At 41.3% G+C, this 18,643-nt stretch overlaps 1 protein-coding gene and 1 long non-coding RNA gene across 2 annotated transcripts in view; one reads left to right on the top strand and one right to left on the bottom strand.

Annotated features, from left to right (window-relative positions):
- Positions 1-18,643, top strand: part of Lyst (lysosomal trafficking regulator) — a 100,394-nt gene that overhangs the window by 57,891 nt on the left and 23,860 nt on the right. The window contains exons 26-36 of the mRNA XM_048367998.1: positions 369-544; positions 2,310-2,516; positions 5,019-5,195; positions 6,107-6,183; positions 6,462-6,650; positions 10,008-10,153; positions 10,243-10,339; positions 11,116-11,177; positions 11,515-11,570; positions 12,092-12,244; positions 14,271-14,515. Coding sequence (XP_048223955.1) covers positions 369-544; positions 2,310-2,516; positions 5,019-5,195; positions 6,107-6,183; positions 6,462-6,650; positions 10,008-10,153; positions 10,243-10,339; positions 11,116-11,177; positions 11,515-11,570; positions 12,092-12,244; positions 14,271-14,515 — 1,585 coding nt within the window. The remainder of the gene's footprint in view (positions 1-368; positions 545-2,309; positions 2,517-5,018; positions 5,196-6,106; positions 6,184-6,461; positions 6,651-10,007; positions 10,154-10,242; positions 10,340-11,115; positions 11,178-11,514; positions 11,571-12,091; positions 12,245-14,270; positions 14,516-18,643) is intronic.
- On the bottom strand, positions 6,806-7,398 carry LOC125367270. The gene is made up of 2 exons (XR_007214035.1): positions 7,282-7,398; positions 6,806-7,059 (listed from the first exon to the last, which is right to left on the bottom strand). It is a non-coding gene; the product is annotated as an uncharacterized LOC125367270 (long non-coding RNA).

Raw genomic sequence — 18,643 nt, 5'->3', positions numbered from 1 at the left:
ACTCTGCAGATCAACTGAGTGAATCTATATACATACATATATGTATATATACCATATGACTGTATATATTGAGCATATATAACTGTATAGTTTGATTTATCTAAGAGTCATATAGTCTGAATAATTTTGCATTTGATCTCATCATTAGTAAAATCTTTAATTTAGAATTTCCTGATATAATTTCAAATGTCTACATTGTTTTTAGTCGATTCACTTTCTCTACTATGTCTAGTGTACCCAGAATACCTATCACACTGATGTTATGGTAACTGCATTAGTAATTAGATGGAGTATTTCTACCAGCTTCAGTACCATTTATATAACAGCTAGGTGTCAGTGACTGGACTGTTTTTTGTTTCTTAATTCAGAGTTTAACCCAGATGTTATTGACATTTTGAGAACTCCAGAAAATACAACTCAAAACAAGACCTGGGTCTCTCAGACTGAAATTTCTGAAGAAAATATCAGTGAACAGCCTTCTGTCTTCAATCCATTTCAGAAAGACATGTTGACATATCTTTTAGAGGGATTCAAAGTGTCTATTGTAAGTAAATTAATTATTTGGGTGTGTTCATTTGTGCAAAGGAAGAGGCTTTGTGTCTGTGACATGTCTCCAAAATACTTTTCTTTATGCTCTTTCAGAGAAGCTGAAACCATTTGAATTTTTAATAATGTGATAATATGTGTTGCTAGCTTAATTTCTGTAAAGTCCTCTCCCCTCCCTGTGCCCTGAAAGCCATATTCTAATATAGTCTAGAAGATCGACATCAGAAAAAAGAAAGGTTTCGATGAGTGTGTTAGTTACTTATTCTGACTAAATTAATAGCTTGTTTCTAAAATACTTTAATCTTGAATTTCTGCAGTATTTTAAAGTTGAGATTTTGACATAAGTACAACACCTTCAGAATGAAATAGTTTCATTTGGGTTTCCGTGGGTCACTTAGAGTTGACTGGAGGGAGCAAATTGATAGACTTGATGCTATCTAGAGAGAATAGTACCAAAGGCCAATCTAATTCTAGAAGAGTTTATAAATCTGAACAAGACTTCACTCTCCATTCCTGAACTCAAACTCTAGATTCACTTAGAATTCAGTCACTCATGCAGGGTCCTTAGAAGTAGGAGTGATTGGAACGCCATTTCTAAAACTCAGAATAAACTCTGAACGTACTGCTTGTAGTGTTAAGCTCAGGTTGGCCTTAGTGGAGCCAGAGTGGAAACAGCCTGGTTGATTATTTGTTAGGGAAAATTGATGTCCACCACACATGTGGTTCTTGCGGTGTGCAATATTGTAATACTAATTCAAGTGTCTGCGATGAATCTTTTCTCCTTCATATTGAAATATCAAGATTATCTGCTTATCCACTGTTGTTCTCTTGATAGCTTTGTTTTGATTGTTTTGATGTCAAAGCCCTTGGTGATTAAAAAAAAATTAGGATATTAACAGTCTCATCTGTCCTTTTCAAAATAGTGGGGCTGGGAATGTGGCTTAGCAGTAGAGTACTTGCTTAGCATGCACGAAGGAAGCCCTGAGTTTGATTCTTCAGCACCACATAGACAGAAAAAGCTGGAAGTGGCTCTGTGGCTCTAGAGGTAGAGTGCTAGCCTTGAGCAAAAAGAAGCCAGGGACAGTGCTCAGGCTCTGAGTCCAAGCCCCAGGACTGGCAATTGCTTTTACTGCTGAACCATTTCTCCAGTCCTAGTTAACCATTTTAAGGGTATAAGTTAGTAGCTTTTATTATTTTTAAATTACTGTGCAACCATTGCCGTCAACTATTTCCAAACCTTTTTCATTACCCTGTTCTTCTATCCTTACTAAATAGTGATACCCGTTATTCAATCTCCTCAACCCAGTGACCACTCTTCTGCTTTCTGTTTATAGAAATGTCACAGTCTGCATACCTCATATAAGAGAAATCATATGATGCTTGTTCTTTATATGTGGTTTATCATTGAGCATGGTCATGTTAAGGTTTATCTCTGTTGCACTGGAACTTGGTTGCTTTTTGACTCTTGAATAATCCACTGTATGTGTAAACCACTGTTTGTTTATATGTTCACCCATTAATGGCCATTTGAATTGTTGCCACCTTTCAGCTATCTTGAATAGTGCTGGCTGGCATCATCATTCAGACTCAAACTGCCATATGTATGATATATCTATATATCTACATATATATCTTTCTACCTTTTATTATTTTTTAAAACCCTAGAATGAAACAAGGGCCCACAGTTGTCTCTAGATCTGTGTGTTGTTAGTACATTGTTGCCTAAGAAATCTGGTGCTAGCTGCCTTCTATTTTGCTTTAAGGGTTCAAGTAAGGCCAGTGGTTCTAAGCAGCTATGGGCTAAAATCCTGTGGTCTTGTAAGGAAACCTTCCGGATGCAGCTTGGGAGATTACTAGTGCACATTGTGTCCCCAGCCCACACTGTGCAGGAGAGAAAGCAAATCCTGGAAATCATTCATGAACCCAGTCACCAGGAAATACTTCGAGACTGTCTCAGCCCTTCCTCCCAAGTAAGTATCTCAGCATCCCATAGAAGAAACTTGGTTTAATTTCTGCTGAAAGTATAAACAAACCTGTACACCAGTCCACACACCTCCTCCACTCTCAGAACAGAGGAGGAGAGCCAGTGCTAGTCACTTCCGCTCTTTTGTTCTTCGTGTAAAGGCGTGTCCTACAGATGGTTATCTGGCGGTCGGCAGAGATCTTCATGACATTGTACGCTGCATGGAAGATCTTCTCCATGGCCAGCTGCTTGGGTCAGAAAGCCCTAGGCTGCTTTTCTCCGGTTGTAACTCACCCACTTGGGATGTTTCTGCAGTCTGTAGTCTCACTGTCTCTTGAGACCTCTCCACCTCCTGTGCACTACTGCACAGCTGTGCTGCGTTGTGCAGAACGCCAACGCAGAGCACAAAGCTTTGCTGTTCTCCCATTTATCTCCATAGAGCTCCACTGGGTTCCTTCTTCAAAGTCTTCCTCCTTCCTGCAGTCTATTCAGAATTCTTGCTTCTCAAAACCTCATTGAAAACTTCATTTTTACAGATGTCAGAGTTTTATTATTTAAGGGTACCATCATGAGGTTTTTAAGTAGGGCCTCAGGCTTGCTTGGCAAGCACGCTCGGCCACTTGATCGCATTTCTAGCCCTTTTTGCTTTAGTTTCTTTTTCAGGTGGGACTCAAACTTTTGCTTGGAGCCAGCCTTATACTCAGGTAGCTGGGATTACTGGTGTGTATCATCATGCCCAGCCTGTGTTTGGAGATGGCCTTGAACCACATCCCTCCTATTTCCATCTTAGTTTTTTTAATAGATTCAATTCCATAAATGGAATTTACAAGCTAAAGTGTGGGGTTTTTTTAATTCCGGTTTTGTTTTCATACTACATAGCACAAGCTGGCTTCAGACTTGATATCCTCCTACCTCAGCCTTCTAAGTAGTGAGATTGCAGCTGTTTAAAGCTGAAAAAAGATCTTATTATATTCATCTTCAGTAGCAGCATTATAATAATTCTGACTTGGCACCCATGGCTCACACCTGTAATCCTAGCTCCTCAAGAGTAGGAGATGTGAGGATTGCAGGTTTGAAGCCAGTCTAGGTGGGGCAGGAAAATTCAATTAATCACCAGAAAACCAGAACTGACACTGTGGCTCAAAGTGGTAGAGTGCTAACAAAACAGCTCAAGGACATCGTCCAGGCCCCGAGTTCAAGCCCCATGACCAAAAAAAAAAAAAAAAAAGTCCCCAAAACTATAATTATGGTTGATCCATATATAACTTAGTATTTAAGAAAAGCATATATTGCTTTGTGTATTTGGAATGAAGACATTTGTGATAATTGTTCAAGATAATTTTAGAATGTCACTGGACATTGAACTGAAATATTTTTTCGAGTTACATAAAGAACATTGCTTTTAAGGCACATATGAAAATATTTGAATCATTTACCATTTTTCTCTATTTGCTAACTCTTCGAGCCTTTTACTGTCTCAGCATCTGCTCCTTTTCATCTTTTGCTCAGGTGGCAGCTGTCTCCTGACTAATTTAAATGTCACATTGAAACAAGCTTTGCTGTTTTTCACTAGTGCATATGCTCATCCTATACTTTTGGAAATGACTGTGATTCAGCATGTTGATCTAAATATCACCCCAAATGTAACCGAGTCCAGATCCGTTTGTTAACATTTAGTACTTAACTATTCACAGTTTAAAATGCCATAAAGATAAATGCAGTCTTCAAAGGAAAATAAATGTGTTTAACTGTCCTAAAATATATTATCTACTGTAAAATGTAAAAATATATCATCTACTACATGGTATACGTGGGGGCACGTCGCCATCAGGTGTATTACACAAAGCATGGAGTGCCTCATTATGAAGGCAAGAACCAACGCTGGCGTGAGCTTGCCCTGGAAAGAGCAATTGTCACTGCCTTAGGAAAGATGAATTCGGCATCAGTCAACAGGCCCCCCGCAGCCCTCCCGACAGGGGACTGCACACCGAGACCTCACCGGCATTAGAGTTTGTCCTCTCTTGCTTTCCCTAGCGGAGAGTGCTGACAGGTTAAAGATAGCTTTCATTCTGGAAATTTCGCCAACTTCTCTTTTAGAAGTTGAGCAAAAACTACAGAGAAAGGGATGAATAAGCACATTTCATTCACCTTGAAGAATAAAGGAAGGTTATCCTCTTAGTTCAGCATTCTTGTGAGAAATCTAGTAAGTCGTTTCCTTTATCCTAAGTTATTTTGTGAATTCTTTTAGCAAATCATCTTAGAACTTTTTCTCCAAAAGGTAGCTGACTAGCTTGCTGATTAGCTTTAATCTTCACAATAAAAATTTTAGAGGGGAGTGGAGAGAATAGTTAATCTATGATTTACCTTTGTTACTGTCTGGATACAGACTTGTTGATATTTTATCCTGTTGGTATCATTTCTTTTTCTGAGTTATTTTTAAATTATAGAAATCGTGACATTAGAAAAATATAAATTCTTTGTTACTAAAAAGCTGTTACTTTTTTTAAAGCATGGAGCCAAGTTAGTTTTATATTTATCAGAGTTGATACATAATCACCAAGATGAGTTGTCTGAGGAGGAACTGGACATGGCAGAAGAGCTTCTGAGCGCTCTGAAGTTCTGTGGCCACAAGTGCATTCCACCCAGCGCTTCATCTAAACCAGAGCTTCTCACGATGATCACGGAGGTGAGTCTGTGAACCCCACGTGTTCCTTAGGCCATCTCCCTGGGTGTGACGAAGAGTGAGTGCGAGGCTCTCCTAGTATATGGTATTCATTCGGAGACTCTTACGGCTTGCTCTCCTTGTGCAGGGCCAGCAGGGAAGGGACGGTCCTCATAACACAAGCACATAAAACACACCTTGACTTATAGGTTCTTTGATGAAAAGGCAAAATGCAGAGCCAAGTAATGAAAACTCATCAAGTTGGGCACGCTGTTTAACTATTGTACCCTAATTTCTGTGACCCAAATTGTACAGAAACAATTGTAACACTGTTTAGGTGCTTTGTTTATTTTAGTATTCCGGTCTCCTAAAGATAATTTTTGTTCCTTTGTTAACTTGGTTTTAAAATTAGTTTACTGGAGAGACCAAGTCTGGGAAACCAAAAACTGCTTGTCAAATAGTATTCCCCACAGGATTGGGGCAGCGACCCAACAGTATGTAACTAAAACCAAACAATTACTAAACATATAAAGGTAAAAAATTGACCTCTCAGGGGAATACAATAACTCAAAAGCTAGGTATGTACATTCATATAAGACTACTGTCAACATATGGTCTAATATCGACATTACATTTAAAGCCCTATCGACATTACATTTAAAGCCTTTCTTGGGTGTGGCCATGTAGCTACATTGTATATTGTATATATGTCTACCTGACCTAGAGAAGAGATAGAAAAACAGGACGTAAGATATCACAAGAAATGTACACACTGCCCTACTATGTAACTGTACCCTTTTCGCACAACACCTTGTCAAAAAATTTGTGTTCAATTAATAAACAAATAAATTAAAAAAAATTAGTTTACTGGGCTTTGTGCCAGTGTGGGATGAAAAAAATGTTTTATATAATGCATTACTTCCTAAACCTTGTAGGAGCAAAAGAAATATGAAACTGAAGAAGGCATGAGTAAAGCTAACTGGCAGAAAACAGTTAACAATAATCAGCAAAGGTAATGCTTTATGTGTTCCTAACATCAGCCCTTAGGAATGATTAGAGTTCATGTTTGGTTTGGGTTTGATGGGGGGACTTGGTGGAGTTCCTGCCCTCCATCTCCCTCCCCTTTTGTGCTGGGGATCAAACTCGGGGTCTCAGGCTTACTCTCTGGGTGCTCTCACACCGAGCTGCAGCCTCAACCCTCCTGCATGCTTGTAGACTCACAGTATTGTGTTTCAATCCATAGTTAATGTTCCGTAGATGGGCAGTCTTATGGCAGTCTTGCGTGTTTAGTCTCTTCCAGCGCCTCGATTCAAAATCAAAGGATATATCTAAGATAGCAGCAGACATCACCCAAGCGGTGTCCCTCTCCCAGGGAATTGAGAGGAAAAAGGTGATCCAGCACATTAGAGGAATGTACAAAGTAGATCTGAGTGCCAGCAGACACTGGCAGGAGCTCATCCAGCAGCTGACGCACGACAGGTGAGGGGCAGAGGGGCTGAGGCGCCAAGTCTTCCCTGCGGCTATTTTATGTGTGGATGTTGAACACGATGTGGATTCCAGAATTCACATCCACAAAACTGCTTCAGTAAACACTTTTTGTTAAACCATTTGTGTCCTTTTTTTCTTTCTTTTCTCCTTTTTAGTGGTGGAGATCAACCCTAGGGCCTTGAGTAGGTGAGACAAGTGTTCGGCCACTGAACTGTTCCCTGTATCCAATTTTGTTTCCATCCTGAAAAACTAAGATATGAGATTTTAGGGGGAAAAAACGAAGGAGAAAGGAGAAGTGTCAGCTCTTTCAGATAGTAAAACTGACTTTAATTATAAAGTCTGTTCTTGAAAAAGAAAACATTGAAAGAGGTAGTTCAGGAATGGATTTTTCTAGCTCTGACTTTATTTTATTTTTATTTTTTGGCCAGTCCTGGGCCTTGGACTCAGGGCCTGAGCACTGTCCCTGGCTTCTTTTTGCTCAAGGCTAGCACTCTGCCACTTGAGCCACAGCACCACTTCTGGCCATTTTCTGTATATGTGGTGCTGGGGAATCGAACCCAGGGCCTCATGTATATGAGGCAGGCACTCTTGCCACTAGGCCATATCCCCAGTCTGCTCTGACTTTAATATGATTTAAAACATGCATTTTGAGCCAGATCCTGGTGGCTCACACCCATAATCCTCGCTACTCATGAGGCTGAGATCTGAGGATTGTGGTTCAAAGCCAGCCCAGGCAGGAAAGTTGATGAGACTTTTTTTTGTCTGTTGTGGGACTTAAACTCAGGGGGTGGTGTGACCCCTGAGCTCTTTTTTTTTTTTTCCTCAAAGCTAGCACTCTCCCATTTTGAGCCAGAGCTCCACTTGTGGTTTTTGAGTGGTTAATTGGAGTGGTTAGCTGGGGGCTTTTCTGCTGCTGGCTTCAACTGCAATCCTCATATCTCAGTCTCCTCAGGAGCTAGGATTATAGGCATGAGTCACCAGCACCCAGTGTGAGGCTCTTTTCTCCAGTGAATCACTCAGAAAAAAACTGGAAGTGACACTCTGACTCAAGTGGTAAAACACTGGCCTTGAGCAAAAGAAGCTCAGGGACAGTGTGCCCAGACCGAGTTCAAGCCCCAGGATCAGGAAAAAAAAAAAAAGATGCATTATGAATAATGAAAAGAGGAAAATTAGAATAATCTGTAAGTTTATCTTAAGATTACTAATTAGCCTGCTTTTGGTTGTTAACATATGCTAAGCATTATACTCTTAAGTAATTTACAGACCAGTGAAAGAATGAAGCTCAGAAAGCTTATCAAGTGGGAGAAAACAGATCATGTGTCAACTCACTGAAGACTGCATAAAAAAATCACTGTCTTTGAACTTCAGCTTTTTTCACTGTTTGACAAAAAGGAAAAAAAAATCATGAAAATTTATTTTCAGCAAATATGGCAAAGAGCTAACATGTGTTATTATTTGGGTAACTTATGCAGATTTGAAAGTAAAATATTATAGTCCTTAAAGTATGTAAGAAAAAATGTGATTTTTTTCTTTTTACTTAAAACAAATAGAATTAATTGGCAAATGAGAAAATATTCAGTATAGCCAAAAGATAATCAGATGTCTAAAAAACATTGACTACCAGGTTTTGTTTTCACACTTGACTTTTTTTTTCTGGTGCTGGTATCCTCAGCAGGATAACAGCTGGGATTGTTTGCTGTCCTCATCACAGCTGGTGGTATACACTGTAAGGATGTATGTCAGGAAGTCTACAAATACCCCTAGCTCTACACGTCTTTAGAGATGCTGTCCTAAGGATTGTATTCAAAACATAGAAGGCAATAAACATAAAGTTTGCATCCTCATCACTTGTGCTCATAAATGAGTTGGAAATAACTTCAGTAAAGGACAGTAGTAACCAGGCTGCAACGTGGCGATGTAGTCACTCCAAGTTATATGAGCATCCACAGAAAGTGATGCTAAGGAGAGTATCCTGTGTTCAGTGCATGAAGGCTGGGTATAGAAATCTGTACATGGAGTGAATGTCACAAACTCAACCAGGCACATTCAGTAAGTGATAGGAAATTTGTAGGGTAGTAGTATTAGGATAAAGCTATTTCTAAAAAAAATTATTTAACATGATGTTACTATTTTCTTTCATCCAAATTTGGTATAAAAAATCCTTTTTAAAATGTGATATACAGATGAGTTCCAGTGGCTCATGCCTGTAATCCTAGCTATTCTGGGCTCTGAGATTTGAGGATCACAGTTCAAAGCCAGTCCAGGCAAGAAAGTCCATGAAACTTACCTCCAATTAACTACCAAAAAAGCTGAAAGTAGAGCAGTGATTCAAGTGGCAAAGAGTTAGCCTTGAGCAAAAAAGCTCAGAGATAGCTCCCAGGGCTTGAGTTTGAGCCCTAGGACTGGCACAAAAAAGAACATGTGACTTACATAGGGTATGTAAGATGTTTGATGCCCCATCTCAACCAATAGCTTGGTTCATGTCTGTCATTCCAACTACAAGGAAAGCCAAGATTGAAAGGATTGTATTCCAGGCCAGCTTGGACAAAGAAAATTTTACAAGACTATGTCTCAGCAGAAGAGCCCGTGCTTTGTGGTGATGGTTGGCATTCTAGCTGTAGAACACAAGATGGGAGGATTAGAGTCCAGGTACAGACCTGTGCAAAAAGAAGACCCTCTTTGAAAATACCAAGTACAAGAATAGCTAGAAGCGTGGGGCTGAGAATGTGGCTTAGTGGTAGAGTGCTTGCCTAGCATGCATGAAGCCCTGGGTTTGATTCCAGAGTACCACATAAACAGAAAAAGCCAGAAGTGGCTCAATTGGTGGAGCACTAGCCTTGAGCACAGAGTGGCTCAGAGACAGAGCCCAGAGCCTAAGTTCAAGCCCCAGGACTGGAAAAAAAATAAAGAGGAATGGCTAGAAGCAGGTAGAGTTCCTGTGTAATAGTCATGAAGCCCTGAGTTTAAACCCTAATACCGCAAAAAAAAAAAAAAAGAAAGATATACACCACAGCAACTAAATATGTTTAAGAGCAGACAATGGGAAAGATAGAAGATTAATTTGGAAGATGTTTTTTGTTAACCATATCAATTCAGGGCATCATGTGATGTTACCTAAGTCTTAATTGTGGTAGTGATGTAGCCGACAACATTAGCAGCTATGAGAACAGATGCCGCACTTGCTCCAGAAGGGGGTTCAGAGCAGGACTCTTGAAGATTCTTTTGTTCTATGTGTGTAGTATGAACCTATTGACCATTGCTCCTTAATGGTGATTTACCTGCTCGGCCTCTGTCGTGATGTTTCTCAAGGGCCTGCGTCATTGGCCTCTCTTTCCTTTTCACCCACAGGGCGGTGTGGTATGACCCTATCTACTATCCAACTTCTTGGCAGCTGGATCCAACAGAAGGCCCCAACCGGGAGAGGAGACGCTTGCAGAGATGCTACTTAGCTATTCCCAATAAGTACCTCCTGAGGGGCAGACAGAGGTCAGAAGGTAAGGAAGCGTGTCCCCACCTCCGTGTGCGGCTGCGGCGGGGAGCCGGGGGGCCGGCGTGGGCTCAACAGCGCACCTCTCTTCAGCAGATGTGCTCAAGCCACCGCTCTCCTACCTGTTTGAGGACAAAACCCATTCTTCCTTCTCCTCCACTGTCAAAGACAAAGCTGCCAGCGAATCCATAAGGTAGGTGGGAGTCCGTGGACCCTTCACTCTCAGCCAGCATTGGGTACTCACCGCAGGGCTCCGGGGAGGCCTGTGTTAGATAGCGTGGGTTTTAAACAAAAGAGGCTCGAGACGGAACAAGGCTGAACGGCAGAAGCTACGTGCCATTTCTGAAAGCGGGGTTCCTGGATGGCAGTCCCCGTGTTCTGGCGCTTCTTGCGTGTGTGGGTTTTAGTCCTTGACTTTTTAGATGGCTCTGTAAAGTAGAGAGAGCTGCTGGTGAAGCAGTGTAGTGTAGGGACCAGGGGTTCAAGTCCCACTCCCGCTCTTCGTAACTGTCTGATCTTGGACGCGTGCCTGCCTTCTGCCTCAGGCCTCTCATTTATCAAATGAGAGAAATGATTGTGTGATTAAACCTGACACAGAAAGTAAGAGTGACAAGAACAGGGAACTTTTCTGACTCCTGAGTTCTATTTTTCCTAGAATACTGGGCTGTTTTCACGTATAGAAATAGCAATAGCATCAACAATTAAAATAAAAGCATTGAAAGTTCTCTTATATAACCTAGTACATATATGCTACATAAAGGTTCTATGGAGTCTTATTAGCCTTTTCTAAAGGCTGCAACCATTTTCTCCTCCAATGGAATATTGAAAATGGCACAGAGCTGTTACGTAGGCACTGACACACTATCTCATGCTGTTGAAACTATAGTCTGCCTTGCTTAAGTCTTCTGTTAAATAAAGGCTTATTTTGCAAAATGGGGCAGACTTGTAATTTGGAATGTGTTTTGACAGGGTAAATCGAAGATGCATTAGTGTTGCACCTTCCAGAGAGACAGCTGGTGAACTGCTGTTAGGTAAGTTGAAGGAAGTTACATATGTTCCCCCTGCCTTCCTATGTTCTTAAATCATCTGAAGTGTTTTTGGCATGTTGCCATCAAATGAGCTGAACGTCCTCTAAGACGGCAGAGACGTTGTTGCTTTCATCTCATACAGGTAGTAGCTTGAGCCCTGAGTAGGGAGGGTGCATGAAACCATACACAGTGGTCCCTGTGTGTACCAGGCTTTTTTTCTGTACATACATGCTCTGATAAAGTGTAAAGCAGCCTTGGTAAGAGATCAGCTAACAGATGTGTTGAAGAGAGCCTGGTGTTATCTAAAAGTTATCCAACTGTGGTCAATTATTCTCTGCAGGTAAATGTGGAATGTATTTTGTAGAAGATAATGCTTCTGATCCAGTTGAAAATTCGGTGAGTAGAAGGCTTCTTATTTAAACCTAGATAGATTTTACAATCCTAAAGCAGCAGGCTTTATGAGAGAGCAGGAAGAACTCTCAGGGCTAGCCTTGAGCACAAAGAGGCTTGCAGCACCCGGGCCCAGAGTTTAAGTCCCAGGAAGAAAAGCAAGCAACAACAACAAAAATAAACCTGTGCCAACCAGGCATGGTGGCTCATGCCTGTTATTGTAGCTACACAAGAGGCTGAGCTCTGAGGATCACAATTTGAAGGCAGCCTAGGCCGGGAAGCCCATGGGACTGTTACCTCTAGTTAACTCCCAAAAAGCTGGAGGTGGAGCTGTGGCTCAAGTGGTAGAGCACCAGCCTTGAGCAAAAAAAGCCAAGGGATAGCACCCAGACCCTGAGTCCAAGCTTCAGGACTGACACACACACACACACACACAAAAGAAGCCTGTACCATCATCTCTTCTAGCTAAAATTGATACAACTATTTCATATGAAGCAAATACTTTTGTCTCGTCTCCTTTGGCTTAGAGCCTTCACGGAGACTTAGAACCAGCATCATTTTCCTGGACATATGAAGAAATTAAAGAAGTTCACAAGCGATGGTGGCAATTGAGAGATAATGCTGTAGAAATCTTCTTAACAAATGGCAGAACACTCCTGTTGGCATTTGACACCACCAAGGTAAGTCCAACCTTAAGTAATAAGGTGCATGCTTGCTGTTCAGGCAATCCTATCTGATACTAATTATGTGAATTTTAATTTATTTAACCCTGAAATCATGTTCTGAAATGTTTTATTTCTTGGTTTTCATTAAGCCCTTGGACCTGTTAGCATTTTTTTGACCTGTAAAATTGGGTTTAATTCAGGTTCTCCCAAAAGACTAAAAGAAGTTTAGTAAAGGCCATGTCTTTCCTTCCTTCCTTCTTTCCTTGGTTTCTTCCTTCCTTGGTTTTTTGGTTCCTTCTTCCCTTCATTCCTTCATTTCTTGTTCCTTCTGCTGTGGTGGTTGGATTCAGGGCTGCATGCTTGGTAGCCAGTTGCTCTGCCACTGAGCCACACCCCCAGCCCTTTTGCTCTTGGTCTGTTTTTCAGACAGGGTCACATGCTAACCAGACTGCCCTTGAACCGTAATCATCCTGCCCCTACCTCTTGAGTAGCTGAGACCAAAAGCATGGACCACCATGCCTAATTGGGGGGGGGGGGGGAGGGAGAGATACTTGAATGTAGGACCTCATGCTTTCCCTTGACTTCTCTGATCAAGGCTGGCACTCTGCCACTTGAGCCACATTTCTACTTTTGCCTTTTTGCTAGTTATTTGGAGGTAAGAGTCTCTCCCCCAACTGCCACATTCACATAGATAAGTAAGTGCATTTCTGTGTGGGATATGTATTTCCTGGTAGTACTGGAGACTAAACTCAGGCCTCCCCTCTTGCAAGGCAGGAGCTCTTATCACTTGACTTCTCTCTCCAGCCCCTTTTTGCATTGGTTGTTTTTGAGGTGGAGTGTCACTCTATTCCAGGCTGAGGTCTTCTTACTGTGTCTCCTCTTGTTCCTGGGGAAAACAGGCATGTACCCCTATGCGTAGCCATTGACTGAGGTGGAATTTTGGAAACTTTCATGTGCCTGGATTGCCGTGGAACCATAATCCCCTGGTCTCCACCTCCCAAGCCACCTTGCCTGGCTCCAGCTTACACACTGGGAGTCACAAAATGACTTGTACTTGGCATCTTTTCAGAAGTCACCAACTGGAACCTCAATCTTAGTATATTCCAAATGGAGCTGAACTTCTAATCTTCCCCCTAAAATTTCCTTCCTTCTTTCTGATATCCATGCCATAAACCCTGAGGGTGCCTAGACTTTGCCAATTCTCACACTCCATCTACTATATTGCACTGTACTGGTCTAGAAGAAAACATTTTCTCCATTGATTTTTAAAATGTTTGGCATTATAAAGGTGATGTACAGAGAGGGGTTACAGTTTTTGTTGATTTTTTTTGTATCTGTATACAAGTGACTTTTGTGCATAACTCAGAATTTATGAACAACACAGCCTAGCGATGGTGGCTCACACCTGTAATCCTAGCTATGCAGGAGGTTGGGATCTGAGGATCATGATTTAAAGCCAGCCCGTGCAGGAAAGTCCGTGGGATTCTTATCTCCAATTAACCACCAGAAAACTGGAAGTGGCTCTGTGGCTCAAAAGAGCTCTGGAACAGTGCCCAGGCCCCCTGAGTTCAGGCCCCACGACTGGAAAAAAAAATTATAAGCAACAATTTAGAAGTTACTATCAGATGATCTTAGCATATTTTCCTAGCAGCAAGGTGTAATAACTGAGAGCCTACGCTGGAGGAAGACATTCTGCACCTGTACACTGTATTGGGAAAAAAGTATGTCCTGCTTATATCTGTAATCCTAGCTACTCAGGAAGCTAAGACCTGCAGATCACAGTTCAAAGCCAGCCTGATCAGGCTCTTACCTCCAGTTAACCACCAAAACAAAAACAAAAGCCACAAGTGGAGCTGTGGCTCGAGCTGGGGTAGAACACTTGCTCAGGTACAGCGCTTGGGACCTGAGTTCAAGCCCCAGGAATAACACACACAAAAAATTTACATCAGCAACCTGTCTATATTGCTGAGATTCTCTCTGGAGAAAAGTGTCTTTGAGCCTAAAATATCTGAGGGTTTTTTTTTCTTCTCTTCCCTGTTAGGTCCGTGATGATGTATATCACAATATACTCACAAATCACCTCCCAAATATTTTGGAATATGGTAACATCACTGCTCTGACAAATCTGTGGTATGCTGGACAAATTACCAATTTTGAATATTTGACTCACTTAAACAAACATGCTGGCCGGTCCTTCAATGACCTCATGCAGTACCCGGTATTCCCATTTATTCTCTCTGACTACATTAGTGAGACACTTGACCTCAGTGACCCGTCAGTCTACAGGTGAGTAAGCGCATCTCCACCTTTCACCCATGTGCTGTATTGCCGTCACTGAAATTTCCCACAAAATGTCATGAAATTCTTCATAGCGTGCATAAAAATAAGGGACTGTCTAATGAAGCCTGATCATTTAATCATTTATCATCTCAATTCAATACATAAGAATTACAAAAACTCCTCACTTGGGGCTCTCACACTTCCCAAACTCATATCATCTCTCTCTCTCTCTTTTTAAATTTCAGACATTAGATAGCTACAGTGCTATTATCATACCTAAGAAAATTAGTTACAATTCCATCTACTATCCAGTCCGTTTTCACGTTTCTCCTGGTCATCCTAAAGATGCCCTGTTTGTAATTACTTGGCAACAGGCCCACTGTTGTTTTTTATTTTAATGTGTGCAGGCGTGCGTGTGTGTGTGTGTGTGTGTGTGTATGTATACCCTTCAAATTTTTGTATATATGTTTTTTCTTTATTTTATCCTGACACTGACTTGTTATAAACAAAAAAAGTTACTTACTTTGTGTGCTTCACATTCTGTGGTTTCTGACTTCTTTCTGTGGCATGGATGGTGTAGTTTGCTTCTCCAGCATCTATTTCCCAGAGATTGGAAGTTAGTTCTGGAGGCTTGCTTAGGCTCAAGCTCACCCCTGTATAATCCATTATATACAGTGATGTCTAGGTTGATAGTGGAAGCCTGTGATTTTCCATTCTGATGGCACTTGTGATGAGCTGTGGGTTCCAGGTCCAAGTGACTTGTGTCTCATGTTTCATCCATTGTTGATTATTGCTTAAAAAAATACCATTTCAATAAGGTTAACAACTAGTGATTTCTTATTTTCTTCTTTATCCTAAATTTGCTGGAAGAAAGTATACAATCTGAGACTAGGATATATCTTTATAGTCAGGAAACAAAGGAATTGCTGGGCACTGGTAGCTTACATCTGTAATCCTAGCTACTTTGGAAGCTGAGAGCTGAGGATCAGGTTTCAAAGCAGCCCAGACAGGAAAGTCTGTGAGACTTATCTCCAGAAAACTTGAAGTAGCACTGTGGCTCAAAGTGGTAGAGCTCTAGCTTTGAACAAAAGAGCTCAGGGACAGCTCCCAGGCCCTGAGTTTAAGCCCCATGATTGACAGAAAAGAAAGGAGGGAGGGAGGGAAGGAAAGAAAGAAAGAGAAAAGGAAGGGAGGGAAAGAAAGAAAGAAGAGAAATGAACATTTTGTCAAAAAGACACAGAAGGAAGTGGCGCTGTGGCTCAAGTGGTAGAGTGCCAGTCTTGAGCACAAAGAGGCTCAGGGGACAGTGCCCAGGCCCTGAGTTCAAGCCCCGCAACTGACAAAAAATAATTCATCCCCCCTGCTCATCATCTTTTCAATAAAGATAAAAATTTATTTTAAAAAAAAAGACACAGAAGCCAAGCATGTTGACACATACCTATAATCTCAGTCACTTGCAAGACAGAGGGAGGAGGATCTCACTCCGAGATCCCAGCCTTGGTTTAAGAAAGAAGACAAAAAAGGACACAGAAGACAACTTAAATGCTTCTCATGACCAAATAAAAGGCACTCTGAGAAAAGAAGAGAATAATGACTGTTGAGTAATTGAAGCACATTGAAATAAAAAGGCACAGTAGCTCATAATTACATAGATTAAGGATCCCTTATCCGAATATTGGAAACCAGATTGGTTTAGATTTGGGAGTTCGATAGATTTTGTAATATTCGCGGGCTTTGCTAGTTGAACATCCCTAATCTAAAACTGAGGAGATCGGAAATACTCCACAATTTTAAATGTTGAAGCTTTGAATGTTCTTCACAGGAAGTTGCAAATTTAGGAGTTTTTGAATTTCAGATTTTCAGAACAGAAATGCTGAAACCTATTTGACTTTTTGAAAGACCAAATAACACACACACACACACACAGAGCAAAATAAACCTCCTATTTCTCATTGGAGGTAAACAGAGCACCAATTTCTTATTTTGAAATTTGATACTCAAAGGAAAAGTCAATATTCTACCTTTTATAAATGAACTATATTTTGCCCATCTAGTTGAAAAAAATCGCATTTAGTTAAAAATTTGACTCTAAGTATTCCTCTTATTATATATGTTAGTATTTTAATAATTGTAACTGTTAAAAATAGGCCTCAGCCAGCTGTCATGAAATCATATCCCATGTATTGCACTTTTGGATTTAAAAAAGAGCAACTGGCACATTGTTTCTCCTCTAGACATTTTTACACACTGCTAGTAGACATTTAAATACTTTACATATTGCTGGCATAAATAGATATGGTCTTTTTGGAAGGAAAATTGGACAGTGTATCCAGAAAACTCTCAAAATGTGCATACTCTATTTCAGCAGTTTAGCTTCTAGGAACGTTTTTCCTCGGGAAAGGCTCCATCTAGCAGTAGGTTTCATGCTGGCAGGAATCTGTCTTGTCTTGTCATTGCCTCTGTTAGTGCCTGGTATGCAAAGATTGAGCCAACAGTGGAGTCTCCGCATCACTTTTCAAAGTAGTTGGATTTTAGAAACAGCCTAGATGTTCAACTCAGATTTGAGTACACTGTTGAATCTCACAGCCACTAAAGTACTATTGTAGAAATGTATGCCACGTGCATAGAGACATCCTCGTAAGCAGAGGACCTGCTGACGCTGTGTTCAAATGCTGTACCCGTGGATTCTGTTGCTGTGACTGCTTTGGGGCTTATTCTGCTTGCTCACTTACAACTTTTTTGTTTTTCAGACAGAGCATTAATACAATTGTATCCAAAATATGTATGTATAGCATTTATGAAAAATTACATGCCGAGATCTAGACATGATTTCCTCCTATCTATTCTATAAAGTGGTTATGACTTTTGTTGGTGGTGGTGGTGGCGGTGGTTTTGGGGCTTGAACTCTGGGCCTGGGCACTGTCTCTGAGACCTTTAGCTCAAGGCTAGCACTCTATCACTTGAGCCATGGCATCACTTGGATTTTCTGGTGATTAATTGGAAGTTAAGAGTCACACAGACTTTCTTGCCCAGGCTGACTTTGAACCATGATCCTCAGATCTTAGCCTCCTGAGTAGCTAGGCTTACAGGCCTGAGCCACCAATACCCAGCTGTTTTGACTTTTTAACAAAGATTTTAAAATTCAGAAAGTCCCTACAGCAAAATTATGCCCAGTGTCACTATGTTCGTATCCCTAGGAAATAACAGGTTAACAAAAACAATAGGTTTAATCCTGGACAAGCAGAACCGCTTTGACTTACTAACCCTTGGGCAAATCTTGCTGTCGGCCTAATGATAGTGCTACATGCTAAAACTCCAGGCGTGCCAGGCAGCCGGTCCCTCAGCCCCAGAAGCCTGCACCCACCCCGCTCCCCACTCCATCAGAGGCTCTCCTCCTCTCAAGCACTGCACAGAAGTGCCACTTGGCCTCTAGGAATGGTGTGTGGTGTTCACACCTATACTGGGCACAGCCGTGTCACTCAGCACCTACTTAAATAGCAGACTCTTGATATACACCAAAATCACCACTTGGCCATGTTCATGTTGCATATGTGTGGTGTCTGCAGTTTTTAATTGACTGACTGGTAACTACCCAACCTTTCCGTATGATCATAATCTCTATGCTTCCGGGAATTGGGAGATGACAGTGCAGGGCCTGGGAGGATCAGTATCAGTTGATTGGAAGAGACTTCCCAGGTAGATGGAGCAGTCCTTTGTAGGTTATGTCTGAGTCCGGAATTCCTAATGCTGGCGTAGCTCTGGAAAATTCTACCTTAGTAGTTCATGAGGTATAGGTTTTTTGGTGTGTTTTTCCCCCTAGTCAGGGGCTTGAACTTGGCCAGGGCACTGTCCTTACGCTCCCTTTTGCTCAAGGCTAGTGTTCTACCACTTGAGCCACGGTGCCGCTTCTCAATTTTTCTGTGATTAATTGGAGATAAGAGTCTCATGGACTTTCCTGCCCAGACTGGCTTCAAGCTGTGATCCTCAGATCTCGTCCTCCGGAGTAGTGATATATAATTTTTAATGGTGACTTTGCAACAGGTATACACAGTACACTGAAGACTGAGCCTCTTGTTGATCATTTCATTTCATTTGTTTTACCAGATGCAGATGTAAGCAGCTTAATTTGGAAAG

The sequence above is a fragment of the Perognathus longimembris genome, chromosome 18 (assembly GCF_023159225.1).
Source record: "Perognathus longimembris pacificus isolate PPM17 chromosome 18, ASM2315922v1, whole genome shotgun sequence".
NCBI classification, from domain to species: Eukaryota; Metazoa; Chordata; class Mammalia; order Rodentia; family Heteromyidae; genus Perognathus; species Perognathus longimembris.
This window is presented reverse-complemented; position numbering and strand designations above follow the sequence as displayed.